Source organism: Triplophysa dalaica, chromosome 17 (assembly GCF_015846415.1).
Source record: "Triplophysa dalaica isolate WHDGS20190420 chromosome 17, ASM1584641v1, whole genome shotgun sequence".
In the NCBI taxonomy this organism is placed as follows: Eukaryota; Metazoa; Chordata; class Actinopteri; order Cypriniformes; family Nemacheilidae; genus Triplophysa; species Triplophysa dalaica.
Window position 1 is genome coordinate 20,045,965 of NC_079558.1, and position 23,542 is coordinate 20,069,506.

Consider the following 23,542-nt stretch of genomic DNA (forward strand, 5'->3'; position numbering starts at 1 on the left):
GACCTGCTCAGACATTAATGTCTGCCGTCATTAAAGCCACAGAGACTTTGGGACCGCACCGTAAAGAAACATGTGCGAATGCTAATAAGTGCAAAACAGGGAGCTGGTGTCGAATTCAGCACTCGTCATAACGTTTTGATGAATATCTGTCATCAGACCTTTACAACACTGATTGTGGAAACCATAATTTCCGGGCGGCAATTCACTACGGTATTTTTTCATTAAACCATGGTTACCATGGAGATGTTTTTGTAAGGGCCTTGAGCATCAGATTAGTTTTTTGGACTTTTCTAAAATGAACTAAAAGCTTTTTTTACTTTTATCAAAATTTGGTTGAAGATTGTTTTCTTTGTAGTAAAACATTTATCTAGTGCTGAATGTTTAAGCCGTAGCACAAAACAAATCAACTTCTCTGTCACTTGTGTCTTGAGATGTTTGTTGTTTGTTTTCCCTCACTGATCCTGGTTCCCACTCATCAGCGTGGAGATATAATTACTGCCGGAGATTTTGAGGACTTAGTTAATTATCCTTTCAAATTAAAGAAGGGAAGTCACAGACTACACGCCCCATCCTCTCATGTTCTGAACTCCAATCCCCATAAAGCCTCACCTCCCTCTCTCAGGTCACAAATGACACACATTCACACAGTAGACTGGTTTCAGCTTTTGCTGTTTTAATACACAAGAGCTGGTTGACATTTCAAGTCAATTACATTTCCCATCAAAGCATATTTATTAATGCATGTTCTTGAATATGCCACTGTATAAAATCAGCTTGTAATTATGATCATTTTCTTTTAACAAAACAAAGAGGTGCATTTGGTATTTTTGTTCGTTTTTGTTTTTTTGTTTCTTCCTGCAGACTCTTGTAAGCGCTATCGATTGGAACAAATTGCCCGAGTTTATGCCTGTAATTAGTTCATAAACAGACGCTTTGAACTGGAAATGATGGAAGCATTCGCTTGCTGTGGCTGTGTGTGTGTTTTGCTAAATTGTGTAATGGTTTGCTATTTCACAAAATCTTTTTCAAACCGGATAAAGACTGTTTTTCATGTTTCACGCCGACCAGCCTCTCATCTTTGAGTCCGACACACCCTCGCTCTCATCTGATACTCCACAGCCAATTAAATTCAGCGCTGTGGCCTCTGTTTCACAGAGGTGTGGTGCTTAGATATGAGCTTGATCTTAACTAGCGTGTGTGCGGTGATGTCAACATGCATGGAGGAGAGTAAACAGTTACTGTATAGGAAAAAAGGTTATTACTGAAAATATACTTCATAATTATTATTTAAGTTTTTTTTTGTTCAAGTTATTTTGTTATTTCAAATAGCTAGACAAAGGTAGAAATTTATGTTGAAATGATTGAATCTCATAAAAAATGTCCCGTTGTTTTGTCAGGTCACAGTTAACCCGAAATAAAAAATGAATTATATTAGTTTTAGGGCCATTAATAATTTTTACATTGCGGTATTATTTTTATAATACTTCTCATTTCAGTAATGCGACCAGACGTTTTATTTAAATTTTAAAATTATGGTTTCATTTATTTTTGTTCTGTTTATTTTATTTTCATATATATATTTTAAAAACAAATCATTAAAAATGTAATTCTCAGTAGGTTTTAAGTATTTAAATATATTTTTTATTTATATGAATATGCTTATATACATATACAGTATATCATTCATCATATTATTTTATTAGCAGTTAGCAAATATTCATTTATTATTTTATCCTGCATCATTTATTAGAAATAATGTATTGTTTATTATTTATTAGAAATATCTTTAGAAAGTATTTTTACCCATTACAGTATTTAAGATTTGGGTCATTAAGATGTAAAATATCTCTAAAACCGTCTTTCATTATCTTTGTTCGAAATATACAGTATATTCTTATTTCATTTGACGCTCCAACAGCCGATGAGATAGTAGATGTTATGTAGTAGACTAGGCTTGTGATGTGTTGGCACTGGAGGTGTCATAAAAGTCCCTGGTGTTCGCTCGGAAGCGATGCCAATCGCCTGTCAGAGCACCGTGCTTACTTTAAGAGTCGATAATTCTGCTCCATCACGGCCAACACAAGCTGCCTGTCTCTGAGGTCAATGCTCTTTAAACAAATTACTCTGGCCGGACAGCTCCTAATGTCCTCCAGCACTCTCCGACGCCTCTGGCTCTGACACGGCTAAACAGCAGTGAAATTAAACCCGACGAGACATCCACCAAGACCCTCGCACACAGAAGGGTACTCGTGAGGGGATGCCGGTATCCCGTAAGGTTACGCAAACACGCGAGAGGGTCTCGGTAGTTTATGAGCTGCCAGGAAAAGGCCTAAAACAATGTGTTATTCAATACAAGTCATCCATTAACAGTCAGATCTGCTGTGTGTGAGGCTATTTACAGCTTCAGGCTCTTAGCGTCTTCTTTTAAAAGGAAACACTGCAGCGGTTTATTGAGTGTGCATCCCATTGTATCCTTTAAAGAAGCTCGCGTACATTTTTTCCCCAAGCTTTAACCTTGCATGTTTATACGATCGTGTCTTTTGTTAACACATGGCAACCGCCGGGCCATCTGATACAGGTATTGGTTCTCCATTGATCAGGCTTGGCATGAAACAGCTCGTCAGAAGGGTCCATAAAAAGGAGAGAAAAAATCAAAGCGGGACGGGCATGTGTTTGTCCCTTTGCCAATAACGCTCGACTTTCGGATGCTCGCTTTAGCTGATCCGGCTGTTTTGAAAAGCACAGATGTTTCTCTAAGCCGCCGTCGGAATTGACAAACGCTTTTTAGGACCCTTCTCTGGTAGACTCGTTCACTTTTAAAGATAAGCACGACCTCCCCATAAACAAATCGAAATGGCAGCGCAATCGCCGTCTATCTCACGACCCAAATTCGCAAGCATCGGCGATCGTCTTTGGGCTTCTAACAAGAGGATATAAATTAAGATATATATGTATGTGACCGCTTCGGCACTAATAGACGCTTTAACAGAGGCAGGCCTCCTGAGCGCTTTTACAAACCATTTCGAACAATGACAACAGCCATAAATAAAGCTCAACGCCGCGCTCTAATTGCATCAAAGCTATTGCTTTCTATTTAGGCACGGTCACCAGTGACCACGGCCTCAACGCTTCGCTGGAGGCCGGGGAGAGGAAGAAAGAGAGGCGTATGCCGTGAGCTATCACCCTTCCAGACTATTTGTCCTAATCAGTGACACCCATTTACCAGAATTGTCGAAAATGAACCATACTTCACATAGAAATCGCACACTTACCGGCCTTCATTTGTCAAGGCGGATTCGCGGGCCGGTAAACTTTTCCTTTCCTCAGATGGGATTGTAGACATGCATCAAAATGTTAAAAATTGATTTGCCAGGCAGGCATGTCGCACATTTATCAGAACTAGGAGAACGTTATTTGCTAATTTCCAAACCTGCCGCGTGACAGGGTGCTCCGTCTTTTAACCCAGCGTGACCGCTGTGGACTCCTTCTGTTATTAGTACAAGTCAAGCGGGTTTTTTTTTCCAGTTCCCTCTCTCTCCAGGTCCCTCCTATTTTTTGGCCCCTTCTAACAAGAGTCATTTGTCTATCACGGTTGTGACAACGTTGGCACATTCCGCTCCCCGAGACTTTGACCACGGTGCGCTCTCCGGCTCTCCGAGGGCCCAGAGCTCCCGGCCTGTTGATTGGCCGGCGGCCCTGATAAATCACAAAGTTTCCTTGTCAAGGTGAAGGTATCGACTCAACTGCGCCGAAACTGACAAAACGCACCGCCGAGGAGACGGTCATTTGTCATAGCACGAAAGGACAATGGGGTCATCTCGCCCCTTCACTCACTCGGCCCTTTGCAGCGCCAAAGATGCCCGACCAGATCCTGGCACGCATGCGATCGCACGCTGGAACCGAGCGCAGACCTTCATTAGACTAATTACTGACGTTCAGAGGCAATTAACCTCTGAGGCAAGCGTTTACAATCGTAAGAGGTGCCTTTCTTTGACCCGGGAACGTTTAGCCTCCTAAATAGAAGTTCGCCTGGTTCCGCCGTAGTCTGCCCGTACACTTCTCAGGGAAGCATATAGCTGGAGTTTGAGCGGGAGGGCATGTAAACAGATCTACACGGCGGCACATGAAAGTGTATCAGTGAATTATCTGTTGCCCGCTTGCACTGAGCTATCTGTCCATCAGACAGCCATCTCCACCCACTCGCCAGGCACAAGCTTTATCTGATAGGACTGTAAACACACACACTACTAGAAGTAATCAGAAGCAGGGAGGAAATGTAAACAGAGTTATTTGAACACAGTCCAGCAGTTGTTTTCTCTCACTTTATTTTCTTCTTGTTCACTACATCCAATACGACAAGCCGGCCTCTGCTCTTCATTCTTAAATCATTTAACACATTCATCACACATATACACGTATTTTAACACTTCTCTCTTGAACATTGATAATCGAGTAGTTTGGGCATTTTAGTTATATAAAGAAAATATAACCTTGATATCTTTGTTGAGTAAGGCCAAAAATTAAATTCATATTGAAATTGGAATTTATTTGAGTTTTTTGGTTTGATTCAACCGTTTATTTTCTCATAAACATTATTGTTTTATTAACTGTTTAGACACTTTTACTTTACCAGATAACATCCTCTCAAAATCTTTTTGACAGGTTTTTTGACAAAAAAAAAAAAAAAATCTATTTATAACATATATGACTTTATCGTTTCTTACCTTTATACCGAAAGGGGACCTGCTCACTTTTAACCAGAAACCAAGAACTGAGGATGTGCTGGGCAGATGAGAATTGTTCTCCTCAGACAGGAAATTCTTTAGAAAATATTATTACTTCAGAGAGGGCCGCACTATTGTTGTAAGCAATTTCGCACCGGTGGGGATTGCGGTGATATTTTAACACGATATCGTGACAGGCTACAACTCTATAATAAGCAGCGGTCCAAAAAAGATTCAGCCAACCTCTGCATGCGCTGGTCGGGGCGATGTACCCTCTCTCTTTAAAGAGTCTTGCACCGGGGTGATTTGGGTATAATTGGCCCTGCTGGTTTCTATTTCGGCTAGGTCCACTATTTTCCTCCGGCAGCTTTAAATAGGTTTGTCCTCGCTAAGTCAGAGAAATTAGTCATGCTCCAGTGGTAAGAGCCCGTTCTGATGGATGGAGCTCTCTTCACTCGTTCGGCAACATCTTCCCGGTTGCTGCTCGCATCACCTCCGTGACCCGGCCCTAACCCACGTGCGCCAAATTCATCGCCAAATTTATTTATAGATTAATGAGAAGCTGCAAAGTATTGACCGGCGGAGGAAAACACAACTCATCTCGAATGAGGTTGAAAACGCAGCAATAATTTAGCGCCCATCGATTCCCGCCCTCCACCCCATCCATGTATTGATCTTCATTTTACAATATTAATCTGCGTCTTGCGTTCAGCGGCGACGCAATCCAACTCGATTTGATATCGGCGAGGCAGTAAAGTGCTGCGTTTGAGCTGGGATCCGTCCGAGGAGAGTCACGTGAGCGGAAGTGTGGAGAATGTTGACAAAGAGAAGAAACCGAGCAATAGATGGGGCTTGCTTGTTACAGAAATAGACTTGAAATGTAATTTCTGTCAGGGAAATAAAATATGAACGGTCTAGATCGCTAGAAAGGGCTTCTCTTGTCCTGTCGACGCTATATCGGTGACATCCCCCCCTCTCTCATCACCATGCCTGTATCGGTTCAAAGTTCATGAAATTTCTATGAGCATTGATCCGGCTCCATTGATTTTTCTCTCACACACTCTTTTTTTTTTTTTCTCGGCAGATCTTTGAAATTTTAATTTCCGGAGTATCTGAATTTCTCGAAGATGAAATGCTTTCCTCTGAGACAGCTGGCAATAAAATGAAGAAGTTAGCGCCACGTCAAAGAGCCCCGGCTGTCTCTGTTCTCTCAAAACCCTGCGTTTTTATCCCTCGTTCGCCTCCTTTTTCTTGCTCAAACCAGGCTTGATATTCAAAGCGGTCGATATTCAAATGGTCTTGTAGTGGCATGTTTTTTATTTGTTTTAGTGAAAAGCATCTGTGGGCTTTAATGGGAGCTTGTCTCTCTTGTTGACAGTAACAAATGCGTCGCTCCTTCTCTCAGATTATATTTCAGACCTGTTCAAAGAATTGATAATTATGAAGGCGGCCTGTTTTCAGTAAGGGAGAGAAACTCTTGTTTGGCCAGTTGCAGGAAGACAATCGTAATTGCGATGAAAATTGACCTCATTTAGAGCAAAATCCTGCAGCTGCGTTGAAACAAATGAATGCTTTCCTGTTTTTTTATTCTCCATTAAACTCAAAACCTCTTCTTGCCCTCTGATGCTTTTCCTCTTTTTCATTTATTGTTATATTTTTGATTCTCGCCCTCTCTCACTGGCTCACAATGTGCAATCTGCGTTAAAAGACATTTCCGTTTCGAGTGTTTGTTTTGGTTGTGTGTGTCGTCAGGAGACAAACGCAGACCGACTTTGATAATTGACAGACAAGCAGAACTTTCAGTCAAACCAAACGTCTTCCTCTCATAATTTTTAAATCGCTGGTGGTTTTTCTGGTTTGTGTTTGTTGAAGTTAATGAAAAAAAATTAAAAGTGTAAAGTGCTTGTTGATGGTGGAGGAGGAGTCGAGATAAGCTCGCAGCAGTTAAAGATAATTAGACAGAGCAATAGAGCAACAGCCAGAGCGCCAGTCATTATCAGAGCCAAAGATACACACTTATCATCATTATGGGATGTAATGGACGTTAGGAATGCCAGCAGAGGTTTTTGAAGATTTTGATTTGAACCGCCACTGATGAGTATCTCCTACAGGTTCAGAACTGAATAGTCAAATATATATATATATATATATAATATAAATTTTATATTTATGATTTATTCAGTATAAAATGTGTATATTATTACTATATATATATAATTATAATATATGATATTATAATATATTTTTATTATGTACAGTATATTAAATATAAAAAAATATATATTTTATTTAAAGGCTTTTCTAATTTGTATATAAATATATAGAAATTAAATATAAATATATAAAAATACATATAAACAAGTAAGGTTCTTACATTTCTTGCAAACGTCTGCTGTTGTATTTTATTGTGATATATTGCCATACCGTCACTTCCCTGTGACGTTCCTATGGAACGGTTCTCTTATTGCTAAATAAAAACGTGTCACAGTTTAGTATCTGCGGCACTCTAGCGTGTCAGTTTTGAAGAATGACAATATATACAGTCTGCGAGAACAAGGTCAAAGCACTCAATCTTGAAATATACAGAGACGTACACGCGCAGACAGGCAGGCAACCGCGCACACTACACGTATATACACAGACCGCGTCTCTCGCGCCAAACCCCGAGTCTGCTTTTTGTTAAGTACCCGGGCAGCTTGTGCTTAACATTCTCTTTTACAAATGAGGGGTGAAAAAACAACTAAACATGATGACCGGCCCAAGGAGCTTTAGATTTGTCATCTATCAAGCGCAAACCCTTCTGTTCATTCATGCGGCCTGAGAAGCATGCGAGCTCATTAGCAAACACATTTCCTCTTTAGATGGGCGGCTCCATAATTCATATCATAACAGTCGTGTAGACGTGAGCTTGATTTGATTTAACGTGCTCAAGTTTTATGCTTGAGTGCTAAATAGTGTGGCGTCCCCCTCCCTCTGCCATTCCGGATGGGTAGAACAAACGACAAATAAAGACGTAAGCAAAACAATTCGCCGCTGACATATGCCAGGCTTCAACTGGAGACTACAGCCGTATCCAATGCTTTACTCTCTCTCTCTTTCTGTGTCTCAAGCTCTCTCTCATTATCCATGAGGTCAGTAAGCAGAATTGGGAAGAAACGGAGAGATCAATACAAATTATCCCTGAGCAAACTGCCGCTGACAGTCTGAATTGCAGCATATGTTTACCCAAAATCGGGCAATTTATCTTAATATCAGCAAAGTAATGCGGAACAGGTGAAAGGTCACCTACTCTCCCCACCTCATAATTACCCAGCTCTAAAACAGGAAAGTGCTATTGATTGGCCGAGCCCGAGGCTGGGGGGGCGGCTCGGAGGCCAGTGGGAGGGGTTTAGCTTCATTCCTGGACCATTTCCTGAAAGAGGACATCGGATTGTGTAAGGATGTAATGTATGTATGTTTTGAACATATTGTTTTGTCCTTCAGCAATATGAGCGTAAAAAGGGAATTTTTATCGTTTTTTTTTAAGAGACAGTTCAACCAAAAATGGAAATTCTGACATCATCTTGATGGCATGCAAAACTTCACGTTCTTTGCTTCTGTGGAACACAAAAGAAGACATTTTGAGGAATGTCTAAGTGGTTTTGTGTCCATACAATGCCCGTCAATGGGGTCCAATGTTATTTGGTTATCGACATTCTTCAAAATATCTTCTTTTGCGTTGTGCGTAACGAAGAATATCAGTAAGAACGTTTATTTTTTGGTGGACTGTCTCTTTAAGAATTATGAGAATTTTTCTTATTATTAATTTGATAGTTTCTATTAAGATTTATTGTTCAGCTTTGTTATGTCGGCATTGCAAATTTCATTGGCCGCTTAAGCAGTCGATCCGCTCTTGTCCTGTAATTTCCACACATCTATAGTTAATAATTCCCGGTGTGTTTGAGGTGAAGAATCGGTCTCGTGCTAATGAAGGTCTCGCTGACCTCTTTTACTGCATTAGCATCAGATCAATAACTGAAGAGCGTTTAGCGTCCACTCTTCTGATACATTTATCAAACCGTGCACATTCCTTCATCAGCAAAGCCTCAATGTCAGACCAGAGAACAACATGTTGCTGCGCTGTGTGAAAGCGGCATCAGAGCGGCTGTAAATCCGCCCGCTTTTTGCCCATATTTAACATCTTTTACTGTACGTCCCAGAGCAAACACATATCTTGAAGCCCCCCCTCTGTCAAAGACCATGATGCATCTGCGCAATCCTCTCAGACCCCAGACCAAACAGCCACCCAGAAATGATGGATGTCCCTGTATGTCCAAATTCAGGCATAATGAAGTGCTGTAATACAAACATTTACATCTTGATCTGCCCTTCTGTCACCAGAGGGGCCATCATAGGGGGTAGGTGGGGATGTGTCTTTCTAGGAACGAGAGTTAGAAAGGGGGGGAGGTGAAGGTGCGTGTGAGAGAGCTACATCCTTGCGAGAGCCATGTCATGTAAAATCAATACGTCCGATCAATGCTTTATTAACAAGCCGGCATCTTACTTCGGATTCCTGCACGCTACTTTGTCTCCAGCCATGCAAGATGGCACGTCAAATCGCATCACCGCTGTCACGCGATGACACTTGTATATATACACACGCGCGTGCCAAAACGCAACCCCTCGTCTTGATATTGATCAGATGGGATTGCCGCCCCCTACCAAACGTACATATAATTGTAACACTTCATCATAAAGTCAACCAATTATTTCCAGGAAGTCGCTGTCGTACGTGTTCATCTCCGAGCTGTCATCGCTCATTTTGTGCGTTAGCTATTCCTTGAGTTTCCTCGGAGTTCAGCGCCGAACGGCGCGCTGAGTAAGAGGAACAGACAGATTTGATCTTTGAAAGAAAACGCATTGATTTTTACACTGACAACCGCATTCACAGTCACGTCTGATCATATTCTTATGCTGATCTTCCAGTAGCTTGTTTGCAACAACGACACTTTTTTTCTCCTCTTAAAGGGAAAGTAGATTGGTTGGTAAAGCGGCCTAATTAGGCCGGGTTGATTTTCAAGACACACGCTGATAAAATGTGTAGGATCAAATATAATGCGTGTCATTTGTAAAGGTATACTTTTCATCTTTATCAAAAGAGTGCATTGTTTATTTTGTTTGGCCAACCAACAGAGGACGAGAGACGGATTTTTGTATATCTTGGTGTAAATCGGCTGACAAAACATTGACAATATTTCTTTGTGACCTAAAAACTTTGAACAAATCGTGTCCGTTTTCACAGCCTCGTTTTCCTCTGCCGTAAATTATACATAGTGTCCACCCTTCAAGCTGTGTGGTTTTGTTGGGCAGAGAAAAGTTAAATGTCTCTTTTAAAATTTGTGTTTAATATTTATTATTGATGACTTATTAAAAACAGGAGCCATGTTGTGTGACCTCAGGTCGCCCAGCTCAGAAATAATCGTGTGTTTAAAGTCTAGACGCTTCGCTAAAGGAGGCTCGTAATAGACCCGTGCTGTTCTGTAGCTTGTTAAACACAACGTATGCGCGAGAAGGAAGTTGAGATCATGATTCATACACTTGTACAGCCAGCAACAGTGTCTGATTTATAACCGGAGCACTTCATACTCAAAATTCCAATTTGAGAGGGAGGGTGTGTGCGCGCGAAAGCGAAGATTAATTACTATTTGTGGCCAGCAATTTCATGAGGCCAGCCACAGCACAGCTGTGAAATGATAGCGCCCTACATCAGTTTGTAGTCAACCATTCAGAGATTATTAAAGCTCTGTAAGATGAAGTGCTCCTCCGGACTGCTTTGCTTTAGCACGCGGCGGACGAGAAAAAACGGAGAGAGTGTGAGAAAGAGGAATAAATCTGATGGGAGGCAATAGCCAGACATATGTCATCATCGCCCGGTACCCATAAATCCAGCGAGTGCTTCAGGAACTGGGAATGATGCAGACTTCATCGGGTCGACAGTCGTGATCGTGTGTGTTTGTGCGCGCCTTCATTCATAATGTATCCGGCAACACCTTTAAATTTATCTGATCAATTATAGCCCTCGCTCTTCCAAATAGGAGAGGTGATAGATTAACGTCACCTTGCATCGCCGCATGACGGAATATTATACACGCTGCAACATTATTACCTTTTATTCAAATGCTCAAAGCCATCTAGAGTAAAATGCATGATGGGTGCATACATTTCAAGAGTGAATGTAATAACGTTTGGTGTATGAAAACGTAAATCTGTTTATTTGTTTTGCCTGCGCCTGATGTTAACGCTTCCCGTTTTGTGCGTTGCAGCTTTGAACGAACCGACCATCGACTACGGCTTCCAGAGACTGCAGAAGGTCATTCCTAGACATCCAGGTGATCCGGAGAGGTTGCCCAAGGTGAGTGGCTGTGTGTGTAAGAGAGAGACCGAGCTATTTATCATAGAAATGTCAAAATGGAAAACACGGCTTGTCATCACTATTCAATCCGCCGTGTTTGGATTCCGTCGGAACCGCGCAAACTTTCGGCGCGTCGAAATGGTTCAATTAAGTCTTTTTCCACCTCAGTAGTCAGTGGCGATTGTAATCTAAGCAGAGGCCTCTTTCAGATGTGTGATTATTTTGCTCTTGTTTTCCTTTCATTTTCCAAAGCTAGATCCAGTTTAATCTTTTGTTTACAGAGCTTTGCGTTAAAAGTCCCTGTCTTAGCAGTTTAATAAATGAGCTTTGCTCGCGTTAATGTGGCCGAGGCCTCTCTCCGGGCTTTTTAGATTCATTTATGTTTTCCTCTCAAATTCTACAAACCATGCAGTTTGCCCGCCGTTCCCATGTGGTTGACGCCTATCACAGTTCTGTTGTTTTGAAGTGTGACATGAAAGACAAAGCGTGCTGATCGGACCTCTTTCTGCTCTTTGATTCGGCCCTTTTTGCGCTCGTTTGCCTTTGATAGGATCCATGACCGGTATCCGGCTAATAGAAAACGTGCTAATTTCCCATCAGAGAGCAGCGCCGAGGGCTTATCCTAATAATATGTTAAGAGATTATTTTGTACCTTGTTCATGGGTGCTCGGCGCGAGCTGACCACCACGGAGACCTAATAACAGATATCTTACAAATATCTATTAAAGCCCAGCATGGGTTCAGCCTCCGTCATTAACTTCCGTGGAAAAGCGGCCGGTGTGGACGCGCGCCTAGCTTGGAATCCCTGAGACTCGGCCCTGCGCCACATGATGTGTTTCAATTACACTTAGCTCTCTGTCTCTGTGGAGGCCAATATCTGGACACGAAATCTCATTCCGGTAAACCCTTTAAACTATCCATTATCCCCCAAAAAATGTTTCAAAGCCACCCTGTTTGAACACGAAAAATTACATCAATTATCCTTAAAAAACGAAGGGAAAAACAATAGATTCTGCGGGAGCACGCAGGTGCACCGACATGGCACGCCACCGGCTCCAATAAACAACATAAATATTTGATTTTGGCTTCTAATGGACCCAAATGTAAGTTCAGCAGCATGTAAATGAAAGTGCCAAGTGATTCATCATAGTTACCGCAGACGTCTGCACCTCTATTGCGCTCGCGGGTCGCAGCCGGCTCCACGCAAAGCAGCAATTGACCCTTACACATATTCTCAATGAGAGGCAGAGCGTCTGGGAGGAGAGGCTGCATTAGATGTTACGTGCGCGAGACAGACCGCCGTAATAAGAAGGTTCGGGGGGAGGGATGTACACAGTGTGTTAGCAATAAGGCAAAGGCGTCACACTCCTGCAGTGTGCTGGAGCGCGATGTGGAGTTGATAATATCGATTCTTGGATTGTTTTTTTTGTTTCCTTCCCTCTTTTTAAGGAGATCTACAATGCAGATGCTTTGATGGGCGAGTGTAGCTGGGCAGAAATCCAATATGGCGTGCTCTATCTATAATAACACATGCTAAACACGTGCTAGATTCGATTCCAAAGTTGTAGTAACACTTTATGAATCTTGATATCAGATTAAGTGAAGACAGGTTTATTTTGTCCACCGAGTTAAACGTTTCTGTACATAGAAACAAATTAAACAATGGTGACAACATTCTGACAACAGATGAAAAGTAGCCTTTTTGGCTAATTCTGGCACATTTACAGTTATGTTTATTAATGTGCACTAACCCTGTGAGCAAAGAAATGAATAAGTATATGGGCTTTAAGTATTTCTTAATAATCGAACAATTCCTTTTTTTCATGTAAACAAAAAATATTAAAATGATTGAATATTAAAGCTTTTTTAAGTAATTGACCATTTTTTATAATGAATATTTTATAATAAATATATGTCTTTTTTAGTCAAACCTGTTCACATTCACTTTAGAGAAACTTTAGACCGTGTTTACAGCTTCCAAAATTGGTATTTTGAATAAAAAGTGAATTTGACCGCTCACGTGCACAGCGCAGCGAGAAAGCCCCTCGGTACGAATTGAGTTACAGTTGCTCTTTTTACTTTTATTCCGTTTTTTAAAACACGGATACTTGAAATAGTTGCTCAAATTGCAGTTTACCTCCATTATTTTAAATCAAATCAAATTTGCTGCTGGATCCGAGGGGAGGGGCGTTCATCGAATGCCTTCCTATACTGCGACGGCGGGAGTATAAAAGCAATATGTGCAGTCACTCATGTGATGAGACGGGAGATTGCTAAAGGGACCCTCAAATCCTCCGTCTTTTCAGTGCTTGTTTGAAATCAGTGTCTTCCATTTGTCACCATATAAGAGCGAGACAAACACAGGAATGAAAATCTGATTAGGCTCCATACTTTCACTTACGTGCCATCAAATAATCTTTATTGCGAATCATACAGTGGTAACCTGTCGGCCGCATTCGTATGCATTTATCATTTCCATTAGGCCTTCCGTCTTCCGATCCCGTTTCAGCTGGCAAACACGCAATCCATTCCGTTTCTCTTTCAATCTAATATACAAGAAAATTATTAGAAATGCATTCATGTCGAGCAATTACCCATGCATTAAAATTCATCTCCCCTCTCCCGGTTTCGCGAGGTAGCTACATGTATTGGCCCCGCGCTCAATGTATTCATCACCCCAGGCAAGAACTAACAGAATAATTGCTTTACACTTTTATAATGACATTAGCACCTCAAGCTCCTCACCTCACTTGGCTTCTTTAACAGTGGTGATATATACCACTCAAGATTTTCAAGAGTGATAATAACAAGTTCTCCGTTTAAACGATTCTCGTCCACGGGCGGAACAATGAGCTCTTGTAATAACAAGACGTTGCGTTTGTCACGAAACAAGCCCAGGGATCGTTTGGGCTTAAATAGATCCGGTCTAACCTCAAGTCTGTTGTGTCGCCGAGGAAAAAGAGGGGAGTCAATTACACTTAACGCCGCTGCTCTGAAATTTACATGGAAATGCGTTTCGTTCACCGCTAATCATATTCTCAGCGTGAGGCCGGCGGAAAAAAACAAACTCATTCGCAGCCTCCTCCTGCAGATCGACTGGCTCTTCAACGCGCATCGCTAAATCCGGTTCATTAGCAAAGACACCTCGTGGCAAAGGACGGATAAGGGCTGACAGGGGGCGTCATTTTCTTAAACTATCCTTGCGCCTTCCTTTGGGGTCGCCATATGGACGAGAGGTTCATGTAGGTGTCACCCGGGGCCCGGAAGTTAATTGCGATAATCGCTGTTTAATATTGGGAGGCATGTTAAAAGTCTTGAAATATGACGGCCGAGATGATGAGCAATTATTAGCGGCCTCGAAAAAACGCTTCATCTCACTCGCAGAGAGGACGGGGACAGCTGGGCCTTTCATTGATCGTACCTGCCGAATGACAAGTGTAATTCTTTATTTGTATGCAAACTAGATGCATGCGACATGAAACAGAGCCCGCAATTTCAGAGGTAAATGCCCATTTGAAGAAGCACTCATCCGGTTAGGCTCAGGTTTGGAGTGCGTCTCTATAAAACGTATGGCGCCCCCGACTCTGTGATTAATCTTGATGAATAAAGATCCAACATGGCGGATGTGCATGGGAATGAAATAACCTCCACGCTCCGTGCGAAAGGGACTCCACGCTCTGCGACTCGCAAGGACGACCGCTGTGAACGTGTTCACACACTCAACATCTTTATATTTGGAATCACCTAACCTAAAAACATGCAGGGTTTTCAAATAAGAAAATGTGTCGAACGTACCGTAGACAATTCAGACTCTTCCCTGAAAAGCAGCTCTGGTTTTCCCGTTCAAAGATCAAACGCACGCAATCTTAAGCGGCCCGAGTGCCTTGCTTGGCAGCTTAGGTGTAATTTTGGAAGAGAAAATAAGCGTCAGGTTAATCCTTGTTGTGTTATAAGCGGGGCGGGGATAAGCGGGAGTCACGGGCGTCCCAGGGCACAGCCTCTCAGGCTGCTCTTGAGAGAAAGTCGTTTATGAAGTCCTTTACAACAGCCCGAGAAAGAGGGTTAATTGAAAAATTTCCTAATGTCATTATGAAAGAACTAGATTAACCCGAGCTAATTCACTTTATTGTCCTGAAGAAAGAGGAACGGGCATTGAACTCTACTGCAAATTTGGCCCGTGAATTACGGGTGAGATGTTGTCTTTGAGGACTCAGCCAGTTTAATTAAGATATGGAAAATGACTCATTGTTCTTCCGAGCTAAAGCGTGCGGAATTAGCGGATGCGTTTGACGCCGAGTGTTTGTTTGTTCAATACCCAAAAGGCCCGGCGGTTGGAACGCGAGTCCTTATGTTGACTCATTTAGCTTAAGTTACACCCCGCTTCACCGTTTCACACTGTAAGTGAGTCAAATGAAATGTGACCAAGAAATCAAATAATGCATTCGATAATACGTAATTAAATTGTGCTTTTTAATTTCAAACTCACCTTTTTCGACTAGAGATAAAGAGCTTTGCCAGTGTGTAATTTTAAGCTGCGTGTGGGTCTGGATGATTGTGCTTTGTGTAATGTATTGTGTGATGGTGTTTGTGTGTCCTTATGACTGATTATGTCGTATTCCGGATGTGTTTCGCAGGAGGTGTTGCTAAAGCGTGCAGCTGACCTTGTGGAAGCTCTGTATGGGATGCCACACAACAACCAGGTACGAACACAAGCTTCTTCATCTCTACGCTGACTGTAATTAAATCGTTTCTGTATGTTTCAAAGCTAGCTGCTGGCTATTGTGCTACAGCCGGGTGAATTCCTGGTTGCAGCGCTTTGTGTAAAGAGATGAGTTAATCACTCAGAACACATGCACGCAGCTGTCTATTGGTTTATTTAAATAAGAGGGTAACCTTGAACTCGGCCCTAAAAGGTGGATTTGTGGAATATATTGTAGGGAGCCGTGCAGCTCCGGTTGAGAGGTCTAATACATATTCAGATGAAATGATCCATTACGTTATTTTCCCCTTGTTTGAGTAGTGCAGAGGTGGAGATGTTGAACAGCAAAACAACTGAAGGCCTGTTGTTACTTTGAATGTTTAACTATCCTTTGGAAAATATACCGTGATTTTATTATAGTAAATGTGTGGTGGCCTTAGTTATATGTTGGGTTTATTACCATTTGTATAACCTGTTTTAATATAAATATCACATTTGAACTGTGTTTGCTATAGTAAAACATGGTTAGTTTGTGTTTTTTCTACAAATATAAATGAAAAGCTATTTTACTATAGTTAAACCATGGTTCATTTTCACAAGAATACAGATCAAATACATGTTTTTTTTTATTATTTATTAATAATATTATTTTTAAATAACTAGGCAATGTTCATAAAACACAAGCAGTACAACATTTGACGTTCGTTGTTTGTCCGTTCGTCAATTCAACAATTTAAAGAAAAATGTAAATATAAAAGCTAATCTGCTGTTGGCTGGTTTGAGCTAGTCTTAACCTTTCTTACCATCTGACGAATGCCCAAATCTCTTTAAAGCCATTACAACAGACCATAATAACCAGCTCGGTCATGTTGGGAGAGCAGATGAACACCTGAGGCGGGTGTACGTTTGTTTTCAGATGGAATTGAACTTGAGGAATGAAATGAAATAAACTGAATGATTCCAGTTCTCTCGCCTGGAGTTCTTTTGAGAACGTTCTGTTAACTCTCTCTGTGTTTCTGTGTGGTAGGAGATCATTCTGAAGAGGGCCGCAGATATCGCAGAGGCCCTGTACAGCGTCCCACGTAACCACAACCAGATCCCGTCCCTCGGCAACACGGCCTCGCACGGCGGCATGATGGGAGTCAACTCTTTCAGCAGTCAGCTCGCCGTCAACGTCTCGGAGACCTCGCAAGGTATTGACCAGAGTACGAGAAAACTTTCCACTCTATAAAACAAATAGGTCATTTTGTTGCATGCAATGTTGGAGATCAACACTATATGTTTAGCATGTGTGACCGAAATGGATTGAAAACCTGCAGAATAAAAGCAGCGTTGAGCTTGTTTTCAGCCATTCAAACAGCCATTTCTCAGCAGGGAACTAACAGCATATAGAACATTCAGCAAACATCTGAAAGGTTTAGCCCGAGTTATTCATCTGTGAAATAAAAATGAGCCATATCTGGGAACGTGCTCGCAACGATTAGCGAACATTAGCGTTTTGCTAGCGGTATGAATCATGGCACAGAGCGGTTGCAGCTTTATCTTTCCTGGCTGTGTATAACATAGATCCCAGGAGGTGCCCGACCCCGTCCCCATCTCTCCACTGCCAGCCTGCCAGAACACGCAGCGCTATCTCACACACTGCATTTAGCCAGTGTACTGATAATAGCTTTACACCTGTTCCATTGTTGCCTCCACGCGGGTCAGGACAGGGAAAAATCACACTGGAATACACACTAGCGGCCTCCTTATGTACATGTGCATTCAAGCACAGCTGTGTGGAATGACCACAGCGGGCTCCATTCAGAAAATATTAGCAGAAAAAATATATAATCTCACATAATCTTTTTTTTTAAAAACACATGAATATTCTATATTTTATTATGTTATTATTATTTGTTCATATTTTTTTATTCTTAAAAAAATAAATGGAATAAAATAAAACTTTATATATTTATTTTATTTACAATCAACATTTTAAAATGATATATTTTTTATATTTTGTTATAATTTCTATTAGTATTATGATTAATATAAAATAATTTATGCCATTTGATTATATCTTTACTTGTATATTATTTAAAAACAACAATTTATCATTATTTATTTATAGTTTATATAAATACATTGAGATTTTAATATTTTTTATATTTATATTCACATCTATTTTCTTCCATGCTAAATGTATTGTTAACATGTGACTCTGTCTGTACTAAAACATCAATAAATCAAATGAAATCATTACTGTGTATACATTGCCATTTAAAAAAAAGGTTATATAATCAATTAATCCACTGATTTTTCATGTTAACTGGACAATATTAAGTGACCTGCGCATGTTTAACTTCAAGTTGTGTGTCATCTAGCCCAAGAATTAGGACTGAATACATTTTTTTTAACACATGTCTTTTGTCCACAGTGGGCTACAGTCGCAACACAAGCAGCGTGTCACCTCGTGGATACGTGCCAAGCAGCACCCCTCAGCAGTCCAACTACAACACCGTCAGCAACAGCATGAACGGCTACGGCAACGCTGGAATGACCAACCTGGGGGTCCCAAGCTCACCCGGCTTTTTGAACGGCTCCTCTGCCAACTCTCCCTACGGCAGTAAGTATCAAGGTAATGACAAGCCACCGCCTCGCTCTTTCTCTCTTTCTGCCCCCACCTGTGCTTCTCTTTCTGTTTGACACTCCTCTGTTGTTGTGTTGTTTGTTTGGTTGGTTATGTTTTGGGAATGTGTGTTACTGGATAAAAGGAGGGGTGACTCTGGAGGCTGAACAACCGAGACATTTAGCAATTCGACCCGATTGACAAATTACAAAAACTAAATGATGTACCAAACTCGAATATTCAGCAGGCCAGGTGTTAAAATAAAAATAAAAAAAGCCAAAAAAACAACCTGTGTCCCAATCAGAGTCGATAAAAACGCCTATTATCCAGCAATTGGCCGAGGCAGGACATCTCGCATCCCATTCCAACCCCATTTTTTCAACTTCCCTTCTGATTTGCTCATATGTTTACCTCCACCAAGCAGAAGCCAAATTTTTGGCCCGTGTTCCCATTTCACCTTGATTTGTTTCCATCCCATGAGTGTGATTTGAAAAAGAGGCGAGGCCCGGCTCTCTGACTTTTCGTCTGTAAGAAAATGAACTCTCTCTGAGTGGTGACTCTATGTCTGCTTTGTTGCAGTAGTTCCGTCGAGCCCCACCATGGCAGCCTCTTCCGTCAGCCTCTCTTCAAACTGTAGCAGTACACACGGCATTTTCTCATTCTCACCTGCCAATGTCATCTCTGCAGTGAAACAAAAAAGCGCCTTTGCTCCAGTTGTCAGGCCCCAAGCATCTCCACCTCCTTCTTGCAACAGTGCAAATGGCAATGGACTTCAAGGTGAGAGCCGAATCCCTGCTTTAGATCCCTTGCAGCTGCCTCACCTGTTGGGTTCGCCACCCGCGCGCCATCCCTCCGTCGGCCGCATGCGTGCGTGCGGACGAACGGATGGATGAATGGGCGAATAAGTGCAAGAGTGCAATATGCATGCGGCATGTAGAATGCATGTGCATGTGTTGGTTTATTCATTGAATTATATGTGATTACTGAGTACGAAAAGCCAAGCTTCGTTCAGATGGGGCCAAATTTAAACGGCAAATTCACGCTAACCTTTCTCGGAATACTTATAAACGTTTCTGCGTGAAATAAAAAAATGCACAATAGCTTCCCTATCCGACACAGAAAAACACTGCAGGAGTGAAAGTTATCAGCAGATGTGATTAGAGCGCAGGTCGCATGTGATTAAAAGAAGAAAGAAGGAAAGAGAGCTCGCGGTCTCGGCAGGCCAGCGTCATTCAGCAAATTAAAGACTTACTCTGGCTGTTTAGCGCGCTCGTATTTGCTCTTCGTCAAGGCCCAGTCGTTCGCTTTGAAAACACGTTTTAGCCATAGCGCGCGCCGGCGAGATTAATAATGTTAGACCTAATGAACTGAGAAATTAAAGTTCATGCCGCTACATGTATCTGCTTATTAATATGTGGTTTGCAGAAATTAATGAGGAATGCCACAACATCAGATGCCTCGGCAAACTTAAAAGCACTCCGAGCGTGACTTCACAAATAAGTTGAAAAGAGCTGTTTTTAGCCCGGCACTTCACTAGCCACCTAATTGTGGAAATGAGCGGAGCGAACGAGTACATCCATCTCCGCGGTCGCTCTCCATAACGTCGAACGTGGGCGCACGACCCGGTCCGGCCTTCCGATCTGGGCTTTAGATGTCATGATGAGGAGAGACCTGACAGAGGGATGCAAATGGTTTTTCAGCCTCCGCTCGCCTCTCGTGATGGCAGGAGGGAGTGAGGCGCAGATTTCAATTTGGGCGAAGCGGAGGGGCGTCCGAGGCGGGGGGACGGTGGGTCTGCGTGACGTTAGCAGAAGTGACCGTGTTGTTTCTGGGCTGTCAGCGGCGACTCTCTCCTGGGAGTCTGGCCCACTGTTTGCCATTAACAAAACGCTAAGAGAAATATCACACATGTGGGAGCCGAGATGCTTTCTCCTGAGAATGTCAGAAAGCTCGTCTTTGGAAAAGTGAAGTCTTTCCAGAATGTCTTGTCGGTGAAGCACGTTTCAGTCAATCGCGCTCACCCCCCCTGTCTCCGCCGGCCTCCATTTTCCGAGAGCGTCACGTGACATGCGAGCGATGTTATTTGTGTTCCGATGCTAAAGTGTGGTTTCTCTTTTCTTTCAGCTATGTCCGGACTGGTGGTCCCGCCCATGTAAATCGCACTCCCTTCCTTTGTAAAGCGACGTGAGATACAGGGACGGATTCACCCGGAAGTCGCCATTCGCCATCAGCAGTCATTCAGAAGGAAAAAGACACTTTTATTCGGTCATGAACTTCATTTATTGACTGAATCATATTTTCACATTCGTCAATCTGGAAGGAAAAAAAGAAGAAAACGTACCTATTTTGTATAAACATTTCTGGTTTTATCTTGGCTATGTCTAGTTCTTGCTATGTGTGGGATATGCCATTCAATGAAACACTGATTAAAACGTGTAAGAATGTTTCTTTTTCACAGACATGCATCCTGGGCACGTCTTCATAATGTGAATTCATTTTCCAGTTTTTTTATTGTTCTTTTTATTTCGTTTTTTTGATGGTGGTAAAAAGAAGGGGGCCAATATATACAGAGCCAATAAACTGGAAATAATATAAGAGATATGATTTATAAACGGAAAGGAGGGGCGAGGAGAAAGCGTTCCATGGACTTTGTAACTTATTGTAGGTAGAAGTTGTAACATTCTTCTCTCGCCTTGGACAAGCACACTAACAGAGATGAAGCGCCACTGTCTGTCTGTTGGTTAAAAAAGACAAAAAAGAAAAAAAGACTGAAATCTTTCCACTGCTAAAGCTTCTTGTAAAGCGAGTGTGACCTGCAATGTTTTTCAACTTTTTGCTAGCACTGTATACTATTGCATTCTTAGGCTACTGTGAAGTCTGTTTCTCGTACCAGAAAGTTGTCCTTTACCCTCTAGCTCCTTATTCCCTAATGTGTTTTGTATGTGGTTATACAATTGTAGACTTTTGTGATTTTGCCAAAGTTGTAGCTAAATATTTATACACATGTCTTGAATTTTCCAGATTCACTTAAATATTTAGTACAGAGTTTTATTCCTGATGTTGGGAGTAAAACGGTCTTATACATCGCAACACTTTCACGCGAACACTTGCGGTCACTGAGGGAATTTTTTGTAACATATCAATTATAAATATTGTATTTATCTTTGAAATTTTGTATATTGCTTTCCATGGTTTGATTTGATCGATCTCACGTGTATCGTTGTTCACGGCCGATGATATTACGATGAAGGTTTAGCCAAGAATCACCGCCTACGTTCGATGTTTCGTAACGCTATATATTGTACATCGTCCGCGCGTTTCATTTGTAATTCAGACAGTTTGTCACGTCATCGAAGGACCTTCCGTCCGTTTTGATTTGTTTGTATGTTTATTTGCTATTTCGAAGAGCAGTCAAATCCATTGTTTATTTTTATATTATTTTTTAAGTTATCGAAAAAAGTACTTTTTTGAAAGAAAACTGTTTGTTGTATAGTCAATTAAATTGTTTGTGTCACCTGACTGTAATAATATTAGTAGATAAAGTGCATGTCCAGCCGCCCCGGGGGGGGGGAATCCAATTGTGGTTGTAAATTTTGTTTTTGTAGAATGTAAAAAGTCATTTTTACCTGCCACCATGACTTTGCCACATAACTCGACCGTGTTTACAGGGATCAAGATGGAAAAAAGGAACAAAAAAATTATGCGGAATGGAAATATACGTCATGCGTTCATAATGTTTATTAAAATATGTCAGAAAAACGACTCTGTCAAAGGCTTTGAGTGATTCTCACGAGAGGAAACTTTCTGCTGTTTTAATGACAAACCTTCACCACAATGAATCTCATTATTCCATTCAGATCAATGGTGTAAAAAGCACAAACATTTTTTACTAAAATAAAAAAGAATTATTGTGACCCCTCATCTTTTCGGACTATTTTGTCTTTTTTAACGTTGATTTTACCCGGTTCCCTCGAGTCAAACGTTCAAAGGGAATGAAAACAAATGAAAAGGTTTTTTTGTATCCCACACGGAGAAGATTAAGATGTTCTATATTGTAAATGTCATTTTGTAAGTAAGCCATGACACCGTAGCGTAGCTGAAATCACATCACCTCCTTTAAAGAATATTGATTTTTATAGCGTGCCAAAATCAGCCATTGAGACACGGTGATTTCTTTCTTTGCCCTGCTGTAAAGTTCAGTAGCGTTCAGCTACTCTTTCTCATTTAAACATAAAGTACTTGTTTCCTTTGGCTGCGGGATGCAAACGAAGCCGCTGATGGGCCCAAATGATGAATGTACAATGTGTTTGCTTTGTGATGGCTCAACAAAGCTCGGCCGAGTGAAGGAGCCGACAAAGTCACGGTGAAAGTAAGAAAAGCTCAAGGTCACGTGAAGTGCTTTTGCGAATTTCATCCTTTCTGCAGTCTGGTTTTGTGTTTAGGTCATGTTACATCATGCGGTTTCTGTTGCCCTGGATCGTTTCACTAAACATGAGATCGGCCTTGTAAGGGAAATGTATAGCTCATGTACAATTTTAGTTGGTTCTTTTATGGCCACGTTTTTACATTTTATTGTACAAAGTTGTTCATTTGACATACTATTTAATTAAAGTATTTCTTGTCTGTGACCCATTTCTCCCTGTGATGTTATTTTTCTCTCTTTTCCCTGATTTTACAAATCGTAATCCGTGTTATGTAAAAGACACAACTGAGGGCAGTGTGATATATAAAATATCCAGAAAATCCTATTCAAAACTTTGGTGTAAAGCATAAATCTTGAACTTCAAATGCTTTAAACACCACTTTATTCTAAAATTAGAGGCATTTTGTTGTCTATTCACTGTTACATTATTTACATGTACATTTACAAATGTTAAATAATTACAAACAATAACATGGACAGATTTATTTCTAGATGCAGATTGGTTAATAAATCTGTATCAAATACGAAACACAGAATATAGAAACACATTTTTAATTAAAATGAATGATGTCATTTGATGTTTAATTGATTGTATAAATGTAACATTTTATGGTTCAAGTTTTTAACAAAATAATTAGAAACACGGTCTCTGTAATATTTTAACTCAGATAAATCAAGAAGATCAAATATTTGT

The 23,542-nt window shown here is 41.2% G+C and overlaps 1 protein-coding gene across 21 annotated transcripts in view; it reads left to right on the forward strand.

Annotated features, from left to right (window-relative positions):
* ebf3a (EBF transcription factor 3a) overlaps positions 1 to 23,053 on the forward strand; it is an 89,681-nt gene extending 66,628 nt beyond the window's left edge. For 4 of the 21 annotated variants that reach the window (XM_056771078.1, XM_056771079.1, XM_056771080.1 and 1 more), the window contains exons 11-16: positions 11,027 to 11,115; positions 15,750 to 15,815; positions 16,842 to 17,019; positions 18,234 to 18,422; positions 19,113 to 19,202; positions 20,550 to 23,053. In XM_056771078.1, coding sequence (XP_056627056.1) covers positions 11,027 to 11,115; positions 15,750 to 15,815; positions 16,842 to 17,019; positions 18,234 to 18,422; positions 19,113 to 19,202; positions 20,550 to 20,581 — 644 coding nt within the window. In that variant the 3' untranslated portion in view covers positions 20,582 to 23,053. Of the gene's footprint in view, positions 1 to 11,026; positions 11,116 to 15,749; positions 15,816 to 16,841; positions 17,020 to 18,233; positions 18,435 to 19,004; positions 19,203 to 20,549 lie in introns of all 21 variants that reach the window. The other 17 variants (XM_056771066.1, XM_056771067.1, XM_056771074.1 and 14 more) reach the window with 9 other exon arrangements.
* The last annotated feature ends 489 nt before the right edge of the window (positions 23,054 to 23,542 follow it).